General features: G+C 33.8%; 1 protein-coding gene across 5 annotated transcripts in view; it reads left to right on the forward strand.

The window, feature by feature from the left end:
• The window catches only part of LOC149796906 (protocadherin-11 X-linked-like), a 109,074-nt gene extending 92,109 nt beyond the window's left edge, over positions 1–16,965 (forward strand). For 2 of the 5 annotated variants that reach the window (XM_089961578.1, XM_089961581.1), the window contains 5 exons: positions 4,545–7,302; positions 11,943–12,041; positions 13,947–14,055; positions 15,019–15,830; positions 16,495–16,965. In XM_089961578.1, coding sequence (XP_089817704.1) covers positions 4,588–7,302; positions 11,943–12,041; positions 13,947–14,055; positions 15,019–15,398 — 3,303 coding nt within the window. In that variant the 5' untranslated portion in view covers positions 4,545–4,587 and the 3' untranslated portion in view covers positions 15,399–15,830; positions 16,495–16,965. Of the gene's footprint in view, positions 1–2,459; positions 2,601–2,775; positions 2,857–4,544; positions 7,303–9,468; positions 9,494–11,942; positions 12,042–13,946; positions 14,056–15,018; positions 15,831–16,494 lie in introns of those variants that run through there. The other 3 variants (XM_089961580.1, XM_089961582.1, XM_089961583.1) reach the window with 3 other exon arrangements.
• The last annotated feature ends 4,120 nt before the right edge of the window (positions 16,966–21,085 follow it).

The raw sequence follows: 21,085 nt of genomic DNA on the forward strand, positions 1-21,085 counted from the left end.
AATTATGTAGGGATGATTATGATTACAATTATGTAGGATGATTATGATTACAATTATGTAGGATGATTATGATTACAATTATGTAGGATGATTATGATTATAATTATGTAGGGATGATTATGAATACAATTATGTAGGGATGATTATGAATACAATTATGTAGGGATGATCATGAATACAATTATGTAGGATGATCATGATTACAATTATGTAGGGATGATTATGATTACAATTATGTAGGATGATTATGATTATAATTATGTAGGATGATTATGATTACAATTATGTAGGGATGATTATGATTACAATTATGTAGGGATGATTATGATTACAATTATGTAGGGATGATTATGATTACAATTATGTAGGATGATTATGATTACAATTATGTAGGATGATCATGATTACAATTATGTAGGGATGATCATGATTACAATTATGTAGGGATGATTATGAATACAATTATGTAGGATGACCATGATTACAATTTTGTAGGGATGATCATAATTAGAATTATGTTGGGATGATTATGTAGGGATGATCATAATTACAATTATGTAGGGATGATCATAATTACAATTATGTAGGGATGATTATGATTATATAGGGATGATCATAATTACAATTATGTAGGGATGATCATAATTACAATTATGTAGGGATGATCATGATTACAATTATGTAGGGATGATCATGATTACAATTATGTAGGGATGATCATGATTACAATTATGTAGGGATGATCATGATTACAATTATGTAGGGATGATTATGATTACAATTATGTAGGGATGATTATGATTACAATTATGTAGGGATGATTATGATTACAGTTATGTAGGGACGATCATAATTACAATTGCTTTGTATTTGCTTATCTTTTTTTTATTCTAGGAAGATATCATACATTGTAAGAGTTGAACATGAATTTTTGAATTAACAAATGGTCACCAAAAGTTATAAGATACAGTGTATGTTTAGAAAAATTAACTTGTATATTGGCCACCTAAAATTACCCTCTCCTTATTGTAATTATTGATGGTCATTTATTCATGTAAACGTTTACAGTTATTAAGAAGATAATTAGTGATTTATTGGCTTGTAATCATTTGTAATCTTGATTCCACCATGTGATTACATTGTGATCATGATTCCACTATGCAATTACATTGTAATCATGATTCCACTATGCAGTTACATTGTAATCATGATTACACTATACAATTACATTGTAATCATGATTCCACTATGCAGTTACATTGTACTCATGATTCCACTATGCAATTACATTGTAATCATGATTCCACTATGCAGTTACATTGTAATCATGATTCCACTATGCAGTTACATTGTAATTATGATTCCACTATGCAATTATATTGTAATCATTATTGCAATATGCAATTACATTGTAATCATTATTGCAATATACAATTACATTGTAATCATTATTCCACTATGCAATTACATTGTAATCATTATTCCACTATGCAATTACATTGTAATCATTATTCCATTATGCAATTACACTGCTGATGAAGAATGATTATGACTTCTGTGATCTATGTTATGATTATCATTACAGCTCACACTGTAATCTATTACAGTAAATTACAATTACATGTAATTTATCCCATGCCCTAATAGTTTACTCACACATCTCACTTATGTCCATGTGGGTTTGAGTCTCAGCTAGGCACATGTAGGTATATGAGAAAGCTTGCCAGTAGCTTTCCATTGGTTGTTGGTTCTATCTGGGGTTCTCCCAGGTTCCTTCTCCACCAAAATATGCTGGCAGTCATGTATAAACTACAGGGATCAGAAAAATGACAATAAACACACAAAACAAACATAATGAGTAGTATATTGCATCAAAACAGGATATTTCTTTGAGATAACTGTGGTAAAAATGTTTAATAAAATGTGGTGGCACTACAGGCTATTTTTTGAGTGACATCCTGAGAACTGTCAGTTATGTTTGTTGGTTGTGATATATTTGGGTGCAGTTGTGTATATGTGGATGCATTTGGATAATTCATCCAACCCAATATAATTATGTCATGGAAGTTGAGTATTTGGGTAAATTTATCTCCCCAAATTAATAAGCAAATCCAAAAGTAGCTGATAACCAAATGGAGTAGTTAATTTGTATTGGATGGCAATTTGATAATTGTGCATTTCAAAATAATTGAATGTCCTAATATTTTTGGACCAGATATCTATCTAATCAATAGAACTGCACTCACAGACCAATATCAGTTTGCTGACTATTACCCAAAGTAATTAATTTTTGTTTTACGCATAGGCTAATTGGAAGGTCATTATCTTGTCAGATTTATTTGGTCGATTAGCCACTAATGCTAGCTCCCTGTAATCATGAGGATGATCTATGCAACATTCAGACATGCCTTATCTTTACATCCTGTGGTTAAAATATTTCCGTTGTGCTCCTTTCATAGGGCAATGGCTACGATGAAAACTGATCCCATCTTTGTTGAACAAGCTTGTGGAATTTGATAACTCTCCACATTGAAATCCTACAGAAGAAGGTTGAGCCCTTGGCAAACAAAATTCTGAAATTTTGTTGTGCTTTGAGCTGGGTGAGCACAGTTTTTATAACTTTCACACCTGTAAACAAATATTTTATCTGTAAAAGCACTAACCACGGTGTTGTCTATTTGTCTTTGTAATTCCACAATAAATAAGGACGAGTTTTTAAAGTACATCAGTGTGATAAGAGGAGGGTTTTGATTTTGTTACTTTCTCTTGTTTCCGATTTAATCTGCACAACCAAGCAAGATGGTTCAGGTGTCGAAATTCATACTTTTTAGGAGCATCCTTTTAACTGAATTTATAGTAAGTAATATTTGTTTCTCTCTAATATTTGGATGATATGTATGGCAGGAAATATCTATACAAGGTACATTGCTCTTATAATGAGACTGTGTTATAATGAAAGCCTTAGAGTGAGGGAGTGCTTTATGTCAGCACAAGCATGATAAGGCTATATCATTGTAATTCCTTCCCCAAACTGATTTTGAACTAAATCAAGGGCTTGCTTACTGTCTAAATGTATCCATTTATTGTCAGTTTGGCTAGCTTCTCTATTAGAAGAATATTTTTTTTCTTCAAAATAATATTTACACATGGTGAAAAAGAATTTTGTAAATGAAACTCATTTCACCAAGTCATAGAGATGTAAGGATTGGGTCCTTTACACTTTGGAGGTAGACCAGGTTTTAGGTTGAGTACTGATCATATTAAACAAATAAGTAGAAAATGAGAACACATGTTCTCTCCACTTTACTTGCCACCCCTTGTGTTAATAATGAGTTGACTGTGTATAGTTGATTGACCCATGGGAGATTTTTTGACAGTGTGATACAAATGCATGTACTGGAAAACTGTATTTAAATGCCAAATCATCTGCCCAGTATTTTAGGTCCTTTTTCAGATTCCCCATTTTTTGTCAATATGCTGGCATACCTTTATTCAAAATATTTTCACCATTTGTCATATGACTAAAAAATCCTTCATAACATTACCTAAGTTTTTTGTTGTTTGCAATGAAATGTAGCTTAAATGACAGGTACCATACATACTGGCTAGTAAGTCTAGTCCAACTACAAAACTGCCCAGACTTAGGATCTGTTATTGTATGATGTGTCTGCAGATCTGGGTCTGCAATTTGTTAGGAGTAATCAGATGAACAAACAACATAGATCCTGATCTGCCAATACATTATTCCTTCAATCATTCACACGAGGAAAAGGTCATACAAATCTAGGGGAAATTTAAGTGGTCAGGTTCTGATAATTATAGATCCCCTTTTGCTGGAATAAAAAATATTAAAACTTTTTATTTATTTATGTGAATGCATATTGCTTTGTTTATATATTGTAAAACCATCATGTTTAAAGAGGTATTGTTTTACAGCTTGGTTATTCACCTTAAATTTTATGTTACTAAAATGCTTATATTAAAGAGTTGCTAAAATGTAAAGAAATTTGGTTTAGAGTGTTTACCAAACTTGATCTGAGTAATTGAATATTCCATTTAACCCTGTGTTCTGATCAACTCAATATCCCATATAACCCTGCATTCAGATCAACTCAGTATTCCATTTAACTCTGTTCTGATCAACTCAGTATTCCATTTAACTCTTGTGTTCTGATCAGCTGAATACCCCATTTAACAATGTGCTCTGATCAACTGAATACCCAATTTAACCCTGTTCTGATCAACTGAATACCCAGTTTAACCCTGTGTTCTGACCTGCTGAATACCCAATTTAACCCTGTGTTCTGATCAACTGAATACCCAATTTAACCCTGTGTTCTGACCTGCTGAATACCCAATTTAACCCTGTGTTCTGAACTACTGAATACCCAATTTAACCCTGTGTTCTGAACTACTGAATACCCAATTTAACCCTGTGTTCTGAACTACTGAATATCCCTTTTCACTCTGCCTATGTCCTGATCAACTTAATATGCCATTTCGCTTTCATTGTTTGTGCTCATTAATTTTTCTTTCCTTTTAAGTGAGTCATAAACGAGGATGCTGCATTGCCTATGAGATTGGAAGATGGCTCAGAGTTTATTTCCCCTTTTCCTCATGGTGTGGACATCCCTGTTGACCACTGTCATAGCAAATGTAGAAGTGAGATTTAACCTCACTGAAGAACAACCACCTATTTACTTGGTTGGTAATATATCCATGAAAAGCCTGCCATATCTCAATGTTTCAGTGTTGGAAATACCAAACCTGCGATATACATTTCTTACGCCTTTATCGAAATATCAGTCAATGTTCAGCATCAATGATGTAACAGGAAATCTTTATACTGCTGTTAAAATTGACAGGGAGACAGTTTGTGAATATTTATCTATCTGTGAACTGGAGCTAAAAGTCGTTGTAAAATCAGTTACATTTTTTGACATCATTACTGTAGTTGTAAGAATTGAGGACATTAATGATAATGCACCCTATTTTTTAAACGACACGGTTTCCTTACAGATTTCAGAAGGTGTGTCCATCAATTCCTCTTTCCAAATTGACAGTGCTATTGATCTAGACACTGGTGGTAAAAATGGAATCCAAAGTTACACGATTTTCCCAGAAAATGACACCTTTGGACTTAAGGTTGAAAGAGGGGTAGATGGTTCATTTATCATCAGTATAATTGTTATGCGTTATTTAGATCGTGAAACCATATCTTCATATCAAATTATAGTAGAAGCAAGAGATGGTGGCAACCCACCTAAATCTGGAACTCTTTTGGTGACCATTGAAGTGACTGACTTGAATGACAATCGGCCAAAATTCAACTGGGATACATACAATGTAACAGTCAGTGAGAAGATCCCAACTAGCTCAATAATCTTAATTCTATCAGCTGTGGATCCAGATGCAGGTGATAATGGGAAAGTCCTTTACAAAATCAAAGACCAACAGCCAGGAGTGGACCTAATTAAAAACCTATTCTTTGTGAATTCAGTAACAGGGGAGGTGTCAGTGAAGGAATCATTGCAGTACAACAGAAAGCAAACATATCAGTTTACTGTAGAGGCTGAGGATCAAGGTCAACCACGACAGGTCACGCAGGCGATTATTTTTGTTTTCGTACAGGATGCTGGTAATAACCCACCAATTGTTAATGTAAGTTTCATCGATCAGGGGAATATTGGCTTTGTATATGTCAACGAGGCAGCTTCACTTCAGTCATTCATTGCATACATAAGTGTTGTGGATGGAGACCTTGGTGACAATGGCATAGTCACATGCAGCATTTCCAGCAATGAATTTGATGTCAAGGGTTTGGGAAATCAGGGATATAAAGTGGTTGTAAAATCACCGTTGGATCGTGAAGTTAAGGATCTATATAACATTTCAGTATCTTGCACAGATAAAGGTCAGCCTCCACTTACTTCATCGGTGAATTTTCTGGTGCGTGTGACTGATGCAAATGATAATGCACCCAAATTTGAGCAAACTGTGTACACTGCTGAAGTCACTGAAGGGAATCAACCAGGGGAGAAAATTTTGCAAGTTTCGGCAAGTGACAGAGATATTGGAAACAATGCCATTGTGCAGTACCGATTGGATGGTGAAAACAAAGATAAATTCAGCGTCACCATTAACACTGGTGTCATTCAGATTTTGTATTCATTTGATCGTGAGGTCACACCTACAGTTAATGTTACAGTTTTGGCCACTGATATGGGTATTCCTGCCTTGACTGGTACTGCCATAGTAACCATCAAGGTCAAGGACATCAATGATAATGCCCCAGTGTTTTCCATGTCTATGTTCGTATTTAAGGTTATGGAAAACTTACCAGCTGGGGTAAACATTGGTCAATTGGAAGCATCAGATGCTGATGAGGGAAAAAATGCTAACTTTATCTTTTCCGTTAGATCCCAATTTTCGCAATTCCCATTTATTGTTTTTGGAAATGGAACAATTCTAACCAATATGGAACTTGATCGTGAGGAAAGAGACAGATATGATTTTGTTGCAGCTGTAACAGATTTAGGAACACCTGCACTTAGCACAACTGCTAAAGTGGTGGTTATGGTTACTGACGATAATGACCACAGTCCTTTCTTTACATTTCCAAATAGCACACACAATTACGCATCCATATTTTATCCACAAGATGTCAAAACTGTTTTTGAACGAGTAATCGCCTATGATGAGGATGAGGGAGAAAATAAAACACTGGTGTATTCAATAATCAGTGGAGATCAGCTAGGCATTATAGGAATGGATAAATATTCAGGCAATTTATCCTTCTCCAAAATTGTTGAAGTTCATGCAAATGTACATTTGGAATTGTTAATAATGGTAAAAGACCAAGGAAGTCCACCCAGGGTTTCCACTGCCATTTTGTACTTGGATCTCCTTTACAACAACGTCACGGCATCAGCCTCAGCATCAGCAGTTGAAGGGGAAACTAAGTATATTACTATCTCTGTCGTTGTTGTTATATTAACAGTGGCAGTGTCTGCAGCTATTATAGGTGTCATTTTCTTCCTCAAGACCATGGATAGAAAGAAGAAAATAATAAGACAAAATAATAGTGCATCTTCAGACTTACAGTATGGCTTTCAGAATTCATCCTCAGATCATTATACCTCCGTTGAAGAGGAACCAACCAGCAATGGCATCAGGCAAAAGGAGACAGTCCCAAAAAAGAAAGAGGTCAGCTTTTCACTGGATAATTCCCTTGACAGTTACCCATCAGAACAACGTGTGGCCAATATGTCCAACTTTAGCAGCATCCAGATCGACGATAAGGTACATTTTCCATTTAAAAATCATATATTTCCAGTTTGTTTTTGCAAAGATAGTGATATAAAATTGTTTCGCTTTCTTAGATATTTCTTTTCCAGCAGTCATGTTGTTGGCAGCATCCATGTTAAAGTTTTTGCAAGTCGTATGTGGTGGGGGGGGGTACACATAGTTGGATTGAGTTAGAATGGGTACCATGACATGCTTGTAATAACTATAGAAAAAGATGATTTAATGTCACTGTTCAGGCATTTTCTTTGGCTCCTTTTAAATAGAAGAAAACTTACTTGGAGAATATTTGCTTCATGTTAGTTCACAGAAAGTTCCCTTTTATAAGTCATGCAAGAACAATTTATTATAATTATGATAATTTATCCAGTGTTTGCATGAATGCAGATTTTGTGTTCATTTCTTGCATATTTTGTGTTGCTGATGCAGATTTTGCAAGTACCTTGCATCACTAGGACACATGCAGGTCCAAAAATATCATCAAAAATGAATTAAATGAATGTACCATAAATGCCTTGATTAAACTTTAGTACCAGAAATATCTGAAACTGATGGAAACAAATCATGAATAGAAAGGATTCAAAATTGTATTAAAGTACATTATTCTTGGACAAATTGGTTAAAATAGGTACATGATTGCAAACTGCATAGACCCAGATCGGACAGTGCACAAGATGTAGTCAGATATGGGTCCATGCAGTTTTTTGGAGGTAGTTATTGGAACAAACAACATAGACCCTGATTTGACAGTGCCTTTTTTATAGTGAGAAGATTCAGTAGTTTGAAAGGAACAACTTTAGGTAATAAATGTTATTATGAAAGGATATCCTGGTAACAAATGGGTTATATGAATAATGTTGAATTGGAGTCCAAGTCATGGATGGGAAATTCCTTTGTGCAATCCATTTACTGCATATTTTGTAACTGTTCTAGTGGCCTAGTCAGGTTAGAGTGTCTGCCTGGGATATGGGAGGTCATGGGTTCAAATCCCAGCTGAGTCATACCAAAGATTTATAAAAATGGTACTAACAGCTGCCTCACTAGGTGCTCAGCATTAAGAGGTTAGTGTTAGGACTGGTCAGGATGATGTGACTGGGTGGGATGCCAATTGCTTCATATCTGCAGCATGATGCCTTAGTGCAGGATATCACTATAAAATGCCACACTGTAGACCTTGTATGTGATACTACTGAATTTTTTTAAAAGCTACGTTAAAAATCCAAAACACACATATATTTTGTAATGTAACTTGTCCCTATTTTGCAGGACAAAATGTTTGCAACTGTTTTGAAATTCTTGTGCCCACATAAGTGCCCAGAGACTGTTTTTAATTTTCAATCATAGTCATTTGAGTGTCCAAAAAGTAATACATTTTAAATAAACTTTATATTTTTAAGTTGGATGGTAGATAATACAAACTTATAACAAATGGTCATAACAATCAAGCTAATACATAACAGCTCAGAAACAGAAATCGGAAGTGACTAAACTACAGCTCAGAATTAGTAACAATGGGGGTACACAAAAACAGAATTTCATAGAAAATGCACTCCACTATGCTTGATAAAATTTCAAAATTAAAATATTTTATGCTTCAGCTTTGAAAATCAGTATAAAAGAAAATTACCACCAACATTACAACTGAAATGTTTACAAAAGAAATGACACATATTTTGCTTCTTCACCATTGGTAACATCAGTTAAATTTGCAGGTACATTGAAGTCCCAATTTATGCATTTTTTATTTATCCAGGTCTTGTGTTTATGTGAATTAATATGAAGACAAAAGCAAAACAATACACACCTAGGCATGAACTATTTGCATATATACATTAACATGGATGAAGGGTTCCCAAACAGGTGGATGGGTTGAAGATTGTCCATTTTGTAATTTTATATGCAAGTGTTAAAATGTAACTGAATAAATATCCAAATTTTTTGTAACATCAAAAATATATTTATTGAAATTTTTTATTGTAGTACCTTCAATGTCTTAAATGTAGTGGGTAAGAAATGGGAAAAATAACCACTAGTCGAACAAATTCAAAATGCTATAGGTTTCTCAGGAACACATTCATAAATTGGGGGTTTACTGTAATATACATTTCATCAACACATATTTTGGTCATATACCGCTGATGATAACATCTGCTAATTTTGCAGGTAATTGAAGTTGAGATGCATTCTTGTAAGTAACATGTAACAGAGGAAATACTAATCTCTCTCTTTGTACGCATATCTCACATAGTGTCAGTCCAGATTTGACATCAGTAAAGCTAAGGCCAAACAATAAAAATTGTTTCGAATTGCACTGGTTTTTAAATTAGGGTAGGCAAGTCCGTTTTTTAAACAAAAATAATATATATTTTTAGTGATTTGTGATTTTTTTTACCATGGGGAAAAAGTGCTATGGTTGGCAGAGAGAAACAGGAATGGTCGGTCAACCGGAAACATATTTTTTTGTTGGCCTAATCAATAATTACAAGTTTGACCTCAATGTATAGACTTTCTTAACAGTAATTCATCAGTTTGAAAGATATAACTTGACATGACTTGTCAATGCTTAACTAATTGGAGGAATCTGGTCTGATCTAGGTTTTTTATATTGTACATTTGCTCTATTGCTTTCAAAATGATCAATCTAACTGCTGGACAGGATTTCTTGGTCCTTGTAAATTTCTGAGTGTTTCATTCTCCTAGAAAAGTTAGCTGCTTGTAAATGAGAATTCCCCCTTCCTTCCATTTCTTTTATTTATGATTGATTTAATCTCATTCAAAAAGACAATTGAATCAAGGATGAATTGTTCTGTGCCCTTAAATGTCTGTTATAAACAGGTTTCACTATACATAGAAAATAATTAATGTTTCAAAAGCTCTTGTGTAAATTTGCTTTATGGTGCAAGATACTGTAAACCACAATTTCTTTGAGCACTACAGCAACTTCAGAATTAAAAAAACAACAACAATCTAGTGAAAATTATAGTACACATTAATACATGTGGATGATCAATCTTTTCTGCAGGTATTTTGTTGCAAATATGCTGCATGTGATATACATATAAAATCAAGTCTCACTGCAAGCAAAATAGACCCTCATCTACCATCACATAATACAGATCAAGGTTTACATTGTTTGTTCTCCTGATTACTCTTCTAACAAACTGCACAGACCCAGATCTTCTGGCACATTGTGGCAGACCTGAGTCAGTGCGGTTTGTAGTTAGACTTGACATATCAATGACATACATTATGATGGTGTACAGTACATTTTCATGGCATATTTTAAAAGTGTTTCATCTGGGCATGGAAATGTTTTCCAACAATGACCTGTAAGTCCATTCCCCAGAAAATGCCACTATAATTAGTGCAACCTTGACCTTGACTCTTTGCATCCCAGGATGACTATATCTTCAAACAAAAGCTGTATTACTGTGACCCACATTGAGTGCTATTGTAAAGATACATCAGTTTGCAGTGTTAGTATTTGCATTACATCTGCACAAATTTGCCTTGACAATTGTACATTAGTGCCAATATAATCCTTAAATTATTTTGTTCATGAGGATGTTTTTCTGCTAAACTTGAAATTGCTTACGCTATCTATTTGCTGTCATGAATGCCAAATTTAATTGCTGTGTTGCTTCATAACTCAATATCTTATTTGTTATTTGCATGGCTTGATCAGTTTTATTATTTATTTTTCATTAGCCTTTAGGCTTTGGCAGCGCATTCTTAATTCTCTGTGTCATTTATAACTTTTCATGTTTATTGAAAGAGGTATAGAAGCATTTAGCAGGAAGGCTGTGATAGAAAACAGTTGATAATAAATTTACTATATACATTCTTCTGTAAACCTCTTGGAATAAAAAATATGCCACCTTTCTGTACACAAATGTTTACATAGCAGCAAATTTCCAGAAAAAAAAACACCAGCCTCAAATTTGCAACACCATGAATTGATTATTTTAATCATGTCATTTCATATGTTTAGTAAATTTCTAATTTTGTCATTGATTTATTGTTTACTTACACAAAATATATTAAGATTTCAACATGACTTTTAAAGGACATGTATATTCACTAAGAAGGCTGGAGTCCAGGCCCTCATCATTTGAATATTTTGTGTATCAACTCAAGCTCAGACTAGATTCAGGTGACAGTTGGGAGCTTTAATTGAAATGAAGTTAAAGTCTTAGAACTTTCAGGAATTTTTTTTACTCAATTCACTCTCCTAGTCTTTAGAATTTCATTGACCTACCATATATACTCACAAGACCAACCACAAACAACATAGACCCAGATTTGCCAGTGCATAATTTGTCAGCAGATCAAGGTCTATTTTGTTCTCTTTTACTAATCACTTCTAACAAACTGCAAAGACCCAGATCTGCCAGTACATTATGCCATCATGGATCTGGGTCTGTGCACTTTGTAGTTGGACTTGACTTAGGAATCAGATTTAATTTTTGGAGTTTTGAGTTTTGTGCTTTGAGAACTTGGGACCTGAAATCACATTATTTCATTGAGAATACAGGAACAGGAAGCAAATCACTTGCTTGTTGTATGTCACAATAACATATTAGGAAAGTCTGATTTCTGATTTTGCTGCATTTGTTTCTACTTATCCCTTATTTCAGCTGAGGTCTAACATGATTCCAATCCTCTGTCCTGATCACTATGAGAAGCCTGTGATGGAGAAGCCAATCAAGCAGTGGTTACACAGTCAAGTTCAACAGGTAATGCTGGATGACATCACATTCATTTTGTCTTGCATTTCTGTCCAAAAAGGCAAGACTAATAATAATTACAAATCTTGTTGCCTCAAGTAGTAGCAGTAGAAGTAGGTTCTTTTTCCTTTCCTTTTTCCACTGCTATGAACTGTTGTAAAATATTACATAGCATCAGCTTGTACATTTTTATGCTGTCATGGTAACCCTGGAGAGGGTACATTGTATTATCCATGTCTGTCCATCCCGTCCTGTAATATCTTGCAAATGTAGTGTCCACATGATAATTTTTTAATGGATTCCAACCTAGGCTAAGTTTGTTTTTCACCATTTGGCCAGCAAATTTGTGTGGGGTTATGTCCCTTATTTGACTTGGAACTTTGCCCTTCAGTGCTAAATAGTTTTGGACATCATAGGTTGAAATCAAATCTGGTACAAAGCTTAGCTTCAAGTTAAATATTTCATATTTTTCTGGCAAAATTGTATGAGGTTATGTCCCTTTGTCCATCTGTCTTTTTCTCTTTAGCAACTGTAGAATATTTTCTAAGTGGTTTTCCCTAAAAAGACCAAGATCAAGTGTGATTTTTATCATTTTTCAGCACAATTTTATAATGTTATGGTTATTTTTCTACTTAGAACTTTGTCTTTAAATTTCATTTCCACTTTTGAAGGACTTCATGGATTGAGATCAAATTTGGTTTAAGATTTTAAATAAGAACACATGTGCCCCGGTTTTGGGGAATAATCTTATGGAGTTCTGGTCCATGTTTGACTTTGAACCAGACCTTCAGTTTCTCTGCAAAAACATTTGAGAATTTCTTGGAACGAAACCAAATTTGGTTTTTGCCTTTATATTAAGAAGATATGTAATGTAAGATTTTATCATGTACCTGCAACATTTCAATGTCATATGGCCATGTTTGTAATATTGAATTTTATCATTTACATGCACATTTTCAGTGGCTCTCTTTTTCTCTCTTCGCTTCAGTTGCATCATTTTGATGGAGACCTCTGTGTCGTGGTGACACATTGCTTGTTTTTTTTTCTTCTACCAAAGTTAGACATTTCCCTAACATGTGAAAAATGTCTTTTTTGAATGTTGGGAAAGCTTTAGATTTGCAATAACTCATTAGATCTGACCAGCACTGTACTGTATTATCATCAGGTACTTTTCTTGTATCGCTTGTTTGTAAGTATATAGCAGACATGGTCTTGTAAACACAATATAAATAAACAAGGATCATTTATAGATGACATATTGACAAGATTCCTATCTACCCTATCCTAGAATCAAGCACTCAAAATATTTATGCTGCAGTAGGGCATATTGTTTTGGGCATATCTCCCCTCAGTATATCTCATCAAGCTTGTTAACAAGTTTTCACATAAACCAATTAACATATACAAATAAAAATTTGACACCATTTAAGTATCTAGTAATTAAATAATTTTTTTACAGTAATACTAATTGGTTTACACCTTTATAATAATTTGGGTTTTTGAGTTTTTGGACACAAACCTTGTTAACTAGATCATGCACAAGCCACTTGGTATAGACAGATTAAATTTGGTGTGTATATCTATATTAAATATATAAATGACCTGATTAGATTTTGAGACCACTGCAGCAGGTTTTCATTTTTTTTAAAGACTGCTTTTAGACCTTTTGCACTTACACTTTTAGGTCTGCAGTGGGGGCAAACATGTTTTATAAAACACAAATCTTTTTTGTGTGTATATTATACAAGTTATTCTGAACATCATAGACCCTGATCTTGTGGTATTTTATCAAGCAGAAATATAAATGTCAAGTACATGAAATTAATGTAATGAAACAGTCCATGTCCTGTGCACATAAGTAACTGATTTGAAACAGAGAGATTATGTAATCATTTTCAATTTGTCTTGCAAAAGCTTCAACATCATCCGGAGGATAGCCATAGCGAGTCGTCTGGGGAGACGGTGACCAGTGACAGTGGACGTGGAGGAAGTGAGGAGGATGTTCCCAGTACATCTCACTCTGGTATATTTAATGAGTTTTATCTTGTTTATTGCTGTAATTAATAAAATCCTTAATATGCATCAGTGTAGGCTGGGAACATTCCAGCCAAAGGTCAGAATTTTATATCAGACATGTGGCTTTTCCCTTTATTTTATTCAGAGGGTGGAATTTTCCTTTACTACAATAAAACATTATGCTGTATTTTTTTCACATTTTTGAACAAAAGATGAGGGACAAAGTAAAAATGGCATATTGTGAATACGTATGTATGTTCCAAATAGCAAAACATTCATTTAAAATTTCCTTACCTTAAGATGGAGCATAAAAGGCTTGGTTTACCATGAATAATTTAGTGTAAACATTAAATCATATTTTAATGCATTTTAGCTGTCAAAGAAAAGTGGCTAAGATGGATTTGAGTGTTCACTCTTTCCACCTTGGAATAAAACCCTTTCCACTATGGCATAACATGTTTACTCTTCACCTTGGCATAACATGTTTGCTCTTTTCACTGTGGAATAACATGTTTGTCTGTAACTGTGCCTTGTTTTATTGAAATATTTAGTATTAGTACATTTTTAACAAACTTTGACAAGTTTGATTATTAATGTACACATTGCAATTTGGAGAAAAAAAATTTGAACATGAATTTATTTTTGGTCTAGTTGGCTTTGGACTGCTAGACATAGTGATCACTTTAGAGTCTGAGTGCATGCCTGTCTTTTTATCCATCCATACCCTAGTTAAGCCTAAGTGTTAAAGTTTTTTCTAAATATTACCTGGCTAAATAAATGCCCAGATTATCAAAGCTCGGGTCACGCAACATTTGAACAATTAAGTTTTCTCGTTGATGTCTCAAGAACTGCACTATAAATGTTTACAGTTTATAATCTATACTTTTTCTGTATACAACAACCACCAATCTATGGAAAAAATAGAAATAAATTAATACATCTGTGACGAAATATTTTCTATATTTTTCAGATGATCCTCAGGTTTATGACTATATGCATTTATATGGCCATGTCAACAAGAGACCCAATAACTCAGTCTCACTTAGGGCAGACAACTCTGACAATCTGCAGGAGCTACCTCCTCCTGTGCCCTTCAGGACTTACAAAAAATATTCTTCTTTCCATGGTGAATACAATATTGGAGATGGAGACAACGGTTACATGGATTTAAATAACATTTCATTACAACATCAGGGGCAACGGACTACTTGGAATGGTTCTTTTTCTCCTTCACAAAGCTACAATCAAGAACCATTCCTTTTTCGAGGAAGAATAAAATCACAGGATGATGATGACTGCTCAACAACAACATCCGGCAGCTACACGATACCTCTCGAAGAACTACTGTGATTAAATCAAGTTCATATTTCTTTTCCTTGTCTGTGATATTTTGTAAAAACTGTTTTTAAAAAAGATAACAAATTAATCACAATAGAACTTAATATAAACTACTGGGACTAAATTAATGTGCCATTACAGTGTATAATGGAAAAATTATAGGATATTTTTTATGTTGATACTGCTGGAAATATGCATGTATTGGACCAACAGATTCTGGCATATGAATAACTGGAGGGAGATAACTCATAAAACCCCCAGCCATGAATGATCTCCCTGTAATGGAACTTTGGAATGTAGGGGAAGTAAATCTTGCACTACTATGGACCAAGACACTTACAACAAAAATGGTCTTTTGAGAGTGGGATTATTTGCAAAGATGCTGGTATGTGGATTGATGATTGCCACTTCCCTCAAAGTGCAGATCTTCAGATAGTCAATCAGGTAACATATAAATTTAAAATATATACATAGCTATAAATTGCACACAGACTTTGATTTTTTTAAATATCTGATATTCAAAACACTTTTGCTATAATACATCCTGTTTGAAGAAATATTTAATGGGATTGAGGCTTTCTTTATTGAGATAACAATAAATTTTATCTGAGCCCACAAATTCTACTTTTTCAGAATGTTAACCAAAACATTGAGTCATAATGAAACAGAATCCTGTGAGAGCCTCTTCAATATTCAGAATTGTAACTTTAATATGGGACTTGCTGTCTGCCTGCTTTGCAGCAGGAATCTTTAGTCAGAGCTAATTTTATACAGATTTTTAAAATGTGTATCTGGCAGAGAAAAAAATAAATGTTCTTCCAATACAGATCCATGGGAAAAGTTGGACATTTTGCAGGTCAAGTATTTCTTTAAGATCTTTCATAGAATATGAAGAAGAATGTCCAGAAGCTTGTGTTATTGCATGAAGATCAATATTCTGGGCAAATTTTCCAGTCTATTAGTAACTTTATCTTATGTCATGCATAGGGGATTATGGGAAGGTTGGTAATACAAAATAAATATGTTTTGGACTCTTCCACAGAATGAATGTTTTTGATATTTGACAGCAGCAATTGAAAATGTGAAGATATCTTGTGTTTCATTTCAGGTCCCACAAGGAATTGCCGTGATAATGGACAAGACATGGAAAGTTCAGAACCATTTTGGACATGCAAAATCATTCATAAGAGGGATGTGGGGCCAGCTAAATGACTGGGAAAGGGACTTGTTACAAGCCAGAAACTCGAAAGAAGCATTCACTGGATGTATTAGTGTTTTTGTGATGAAAATTTAACATTATGTATGAGTCCCATGAGCAGAAACTCCAGTTAAAGAGAAAAAGATATAAATAAACATTAGGAATTTGATTGGTCAGCACATTAATATTATGACACAACCTAATATTTTATCAGGGCAACTGTGCATATGTGTTCATTTTGTTGACTGGGTGCTGTTGTACATAATTTTCAGATCTGCAAACTTCTTTATGACACAAATATTGTTATTGTATATCAAAATATTCTCATTTCATTAGTATCACTTCATCTTACATTCCAGATTAAAAGAGATTTAAACAATACTTGTGTTTTATTTATTTCAAACAATTTATGTTTTACCATTTTAATGCACCATGTACTTGCAGCAGGTGTATTTTGATTTAGTTCCATCCTGTTGTCTGTCTGTGCATTTGGATGTACACCCACATCCATTTCAGGAGAACTAATTGTCAATTAAATTGAACAATCACGTTTTTAAGGGTTTTTCATGACCATAGATTTTCATGTCATTCTATTAAATTTAGCTTTCTTCCTTAAGTATTTGTACTTTTTGGACTTTTTAACATTTTCAACATTTTGATATTAGCTGCTAGCAATGTTTACCAGTCAATAGAAAGAACAAGTTTAGCCCAGGCAAGATACCATACTCAAGGGTTTCTAGATATTCTGTCAGTACAGTAATGTGGTTCAAACTTGTGACCCACTGGCTGAAAGTCTGTTCTCACTCAGCTGTAATGATAAGATGCTTACATTTTCATGGTATTGTAAATTTTGCATTTTATACAAAAAATATTTTGCACTTGACATTTTTGAGGTGAAAACCTTTATAGTACAGTTACATGTTCATATTGGTTATAGGAAAATGAAGTTTGAAATGCATCGTTCTGTGCATATGTAGATGACCTGATTCAATTCATGTCATTAGCCATATATACTTGGGTCAACTGCAAACTGCACAGACCCAGATCTATCAGCATATAATGCACAGGCAGGTCTGGGTCTGTGCAGTTTGTTAGGAGTAATCAGTGTGAAAAAACATAGACCCTGATCTGCTGGATCTTTGTGCTATGGCAGATCAGGATCTTTGCTTTTTCAGTTTGTAAATTAGTACATATTGTAAATAATTTTGTTGGCTTGGTCAGGTTTTTGAACAAGCTGGGCTTTTTAATCTGCCACATTAACTGGTGTACAAGACAGCTCCAGTTGCTAACTGCATAGACCATGATCTGTTATGCATAATGCACCAGCAGATTTGTGTCTATCCAGTATGTTCTAGGTTTTGGAACAAATAACATCAATCCTGATCTTCTGGTGCATTTTGTGCTGGCAGAGCAGGGTCTTTCTTATTTGCAGTTAAATCTGACTTAAATGTTTGTATATACATAAAATTCCAGCTTTTAAATATACCAAAGACTTGTGGTAAACAAAAGGTTGCATAGACTATGTCCATTCATACATTCAGCTGAACCCTTTATCTCCACATTTCAATTTCTTTAGTTAAATTTGAGAAAAGTGTGATGATGCATAAGTTTGCGACTAATAATGATACTATTTTTCATGACTGTGGTGCCTAATGACAACCTAATTATTCCAAATTTTATATTTATTCCTTTTTTATTTGGTCGTAACTTTCACAAATTTTAATTTTTCAATATTTTGAATCATCAACAAACATTCAGAAAGAATGAAATTGTATGCCTCAAGATGCAAATTATTTCAGATATTTAGTTGATATTTTTTTTTATAGTGAGAAACTTGTTTGTGGCAAATTTCTTTACTAGCATCCTACCAGTCCGTATCAGCAAACATTTTTCTTGTTATGGTTCTGAACTGCCATACTTATTAACAATTTTAAATCACTTGGACATTAAGTCTGAATATCAATACTCAGCATCAAGTTGTAAATGCACTGCAGACCTGAAGTGCAATGAATCCACCCTGTTAACACTGCATTGCAAAGAAAGCACATGCTGAATTCCTACATGTGTAATAAGAGACCAATATGAAGTAATAAGGGCAATTATTTTATTACAAGAACATATCATGGACAGGTAAATAAATGTATGCATTTATGTGATTTATATAACCTTCAAATCCTTGATACTGAGGCTTTGTCTTGAAAACTCCTTAATTATTCTTGATTTGGTTCCCAAACTACTTGAATTTTTTTGAGAGGTGTTACAGCATTTGGTTACAGCAAATGACCCCTGACACCAGTACTTTGCAAGTTGGAGTACCATCCCTTGGCCGTAGTGGTACACAGATTGTGTTGTTTTTTCTTCTACTTTATATGCAGTGATAAAAAAGTGATAAACAAAGTAAGTTCAATATCCATAAGAAAAAATACTTTATCAAAACTTGTGAAAGTCCCTGTAAACTTTTGTAAATCATTAAAATGTCCTTGAACAAAACTTTTGGTTTGTAATGCACAAACATGCATTTATTACATGAATTGCATCAACTTTACGTTATTTAGAAATTCCACAGGTTCGGAAGATTTGGAAAGCTGCTGATGCAGATTATGATATCATTTCTAAATTAGCATATTGAGTTAGGATTGTCACTGTCAAGCTTTTTTTTTAGAGTAGATTAAATGGTAGATATTCATCAAAGAACAATTTAGGCAGTAATTTGTTTTGGATTAAGAGGTAAACAGTTTTGGATCAAGAGGTGGATAAAGATGTAAACTGTTTTGAATAAAGAGGTGGATCAAGAGGTAAATTGTTTTGGATCAAGAGGTGAACTGTTTTGAATAAAGAGGTAAACTGTTTTGGATAAAGAGGTAAATTGTTTTGAATAAAGAGGTGAACTGTTTTGGATAAAGAGGTAAACTGTTTTGAATAAAGAGGTAAACTGTTTTGGATAAAGAGGTAAACTGTTTTGAATAAAGAGGTGAACTGTTTTGGATAAAGAGGTAAACTGTTTTGGATGAAAAGGTGGATAAAGAGGTAAACTGTTTTGGATAAAGGGGTTAACTGTTTTGAATAAAGGGGTAAACTGTTTTGAATAAAGAGGTAAACTGTTTTGGATAAAGAGGTAAACTGTTTTGAATAAAGAGGTGAACTGTTTTGGATAAAGAGGTAAACTGTTTTGGATAAAGAGGTGATATTTTTTTTAATAAAGAGGTAAATTGTTCGTGATAAAGAGGTCAACTGTTTTGGATAAAGAGATGAACTGTTTTGGATAGAGGTAAACTGTTTTGGATAAAGAGATGGATAAAGAGGTAAACTGTTTTGGATCAAGAGGTGGATAAATAGGTAAATCGTTTTGGATAAAGAGGAAAACTGTTTTGGATAAAGAGGTGAACTGTTTTGGATAAAGAGGTAAACTTTTGGATCAAGAGGTGGATAAAGAGGTAAACTGTTTTGGATAAAGAGGTGAACTGTTTTGAATAAAGAGGTAAATTGTTTGTGATAAAGAGGTCAACTGTTTTGGATAAAGAGATGAACTGTTTTGGATAGAGGTAAACTGTTTTGGATCAAGAGGTGGATAAATAGGTAAATCATTTTGGTTAAAGAGGAAAACTGTTTTGGATAAAGAGGTCAACTGTTTTGAATAAAGAGGTAACTTGTTTCTGATAAAGAGGTCAACTGTTTTGGCTAAAGAGGTCAACTGTTTTGGATAGAGGTAAACTGTTTTGGACAAAGAGGTGGATAAAGAGGTAAACTGTTTTGAATAAAGAGGTAACTTGTTTCTGATAAAGAGGTCAACTGTTTTGGATAAAGAGGTCAACTGTTTTGGATAGAGGTAAACTGTTTTGGACAAAGAGGTGGATAAAGAGGTAAACTGTTTTGGATAAAGAGGTACACTGTTTTGGATAGAGGTAAACTGTTTTGGATAAAGAGGTGGATAAAGAGGTAAACTGTTTTGGATCAAGAGGTGGATAAAGAGGTAAACTGTTTTGGATAAAGAGGTGAACTGTTTTGAATAAATAGGTAAATTGATTGTGATAAAGAGGTCAACTGTTTTGGATAAAGAGGTAAACTGTTTTCGATAAAGAGGTAAACTGTTTTTGGATAAAGAGGTGAACTGCTTTATATAAAGAGGTGAACTGCTTTATATAAAGAGGTAAACTGTTTTGAATAAAGAGGTAAACTGTTTTGGATAAAGAGGTGGATAAAGTGGTAAATTGTTTTAGATAAAGAGGTAAACTGTTTTGGATAAAGAGGTAAATTGTGATAAAGAGATCATCTGTTTTGGATAAAGAGGTGAATTGTTTTGGATAGAGGTAAACTATTTTGGATAAAGAGGTAGATAAAGAGGTAAACTGTTTTGGATAAAGATGTGGATAAAGAGGTGAACTGTTTTGGATAAAGAGGTAAATTGTTTGTGATAAAGAGTTCAACTGTTTTGGATAAAGAGGTGAACTGTTTTGGATAAAGAGGTAAACTTTTGGATCAAGAGGTGGATAAAGAGGTAAAC

The sequence above is a fragment of the Sinohyriopsis cumingii genome, chromosome 6 (assembly GCF_028554795.1).
Source record: "Sinohyriopsis cumingii isolate HCF-2022 chromosome 6, ASM2855479v2, whole genome shotgun sequence".
In the NCBI taxonomy this organism is placed as follows: domain Eukaryota; kingdom Metazoa; phylum Mollusca; class Bivalvia; order Unionida; family Unionidae; genus Sinohyriopsis; species Sinohyriopsis cumingii.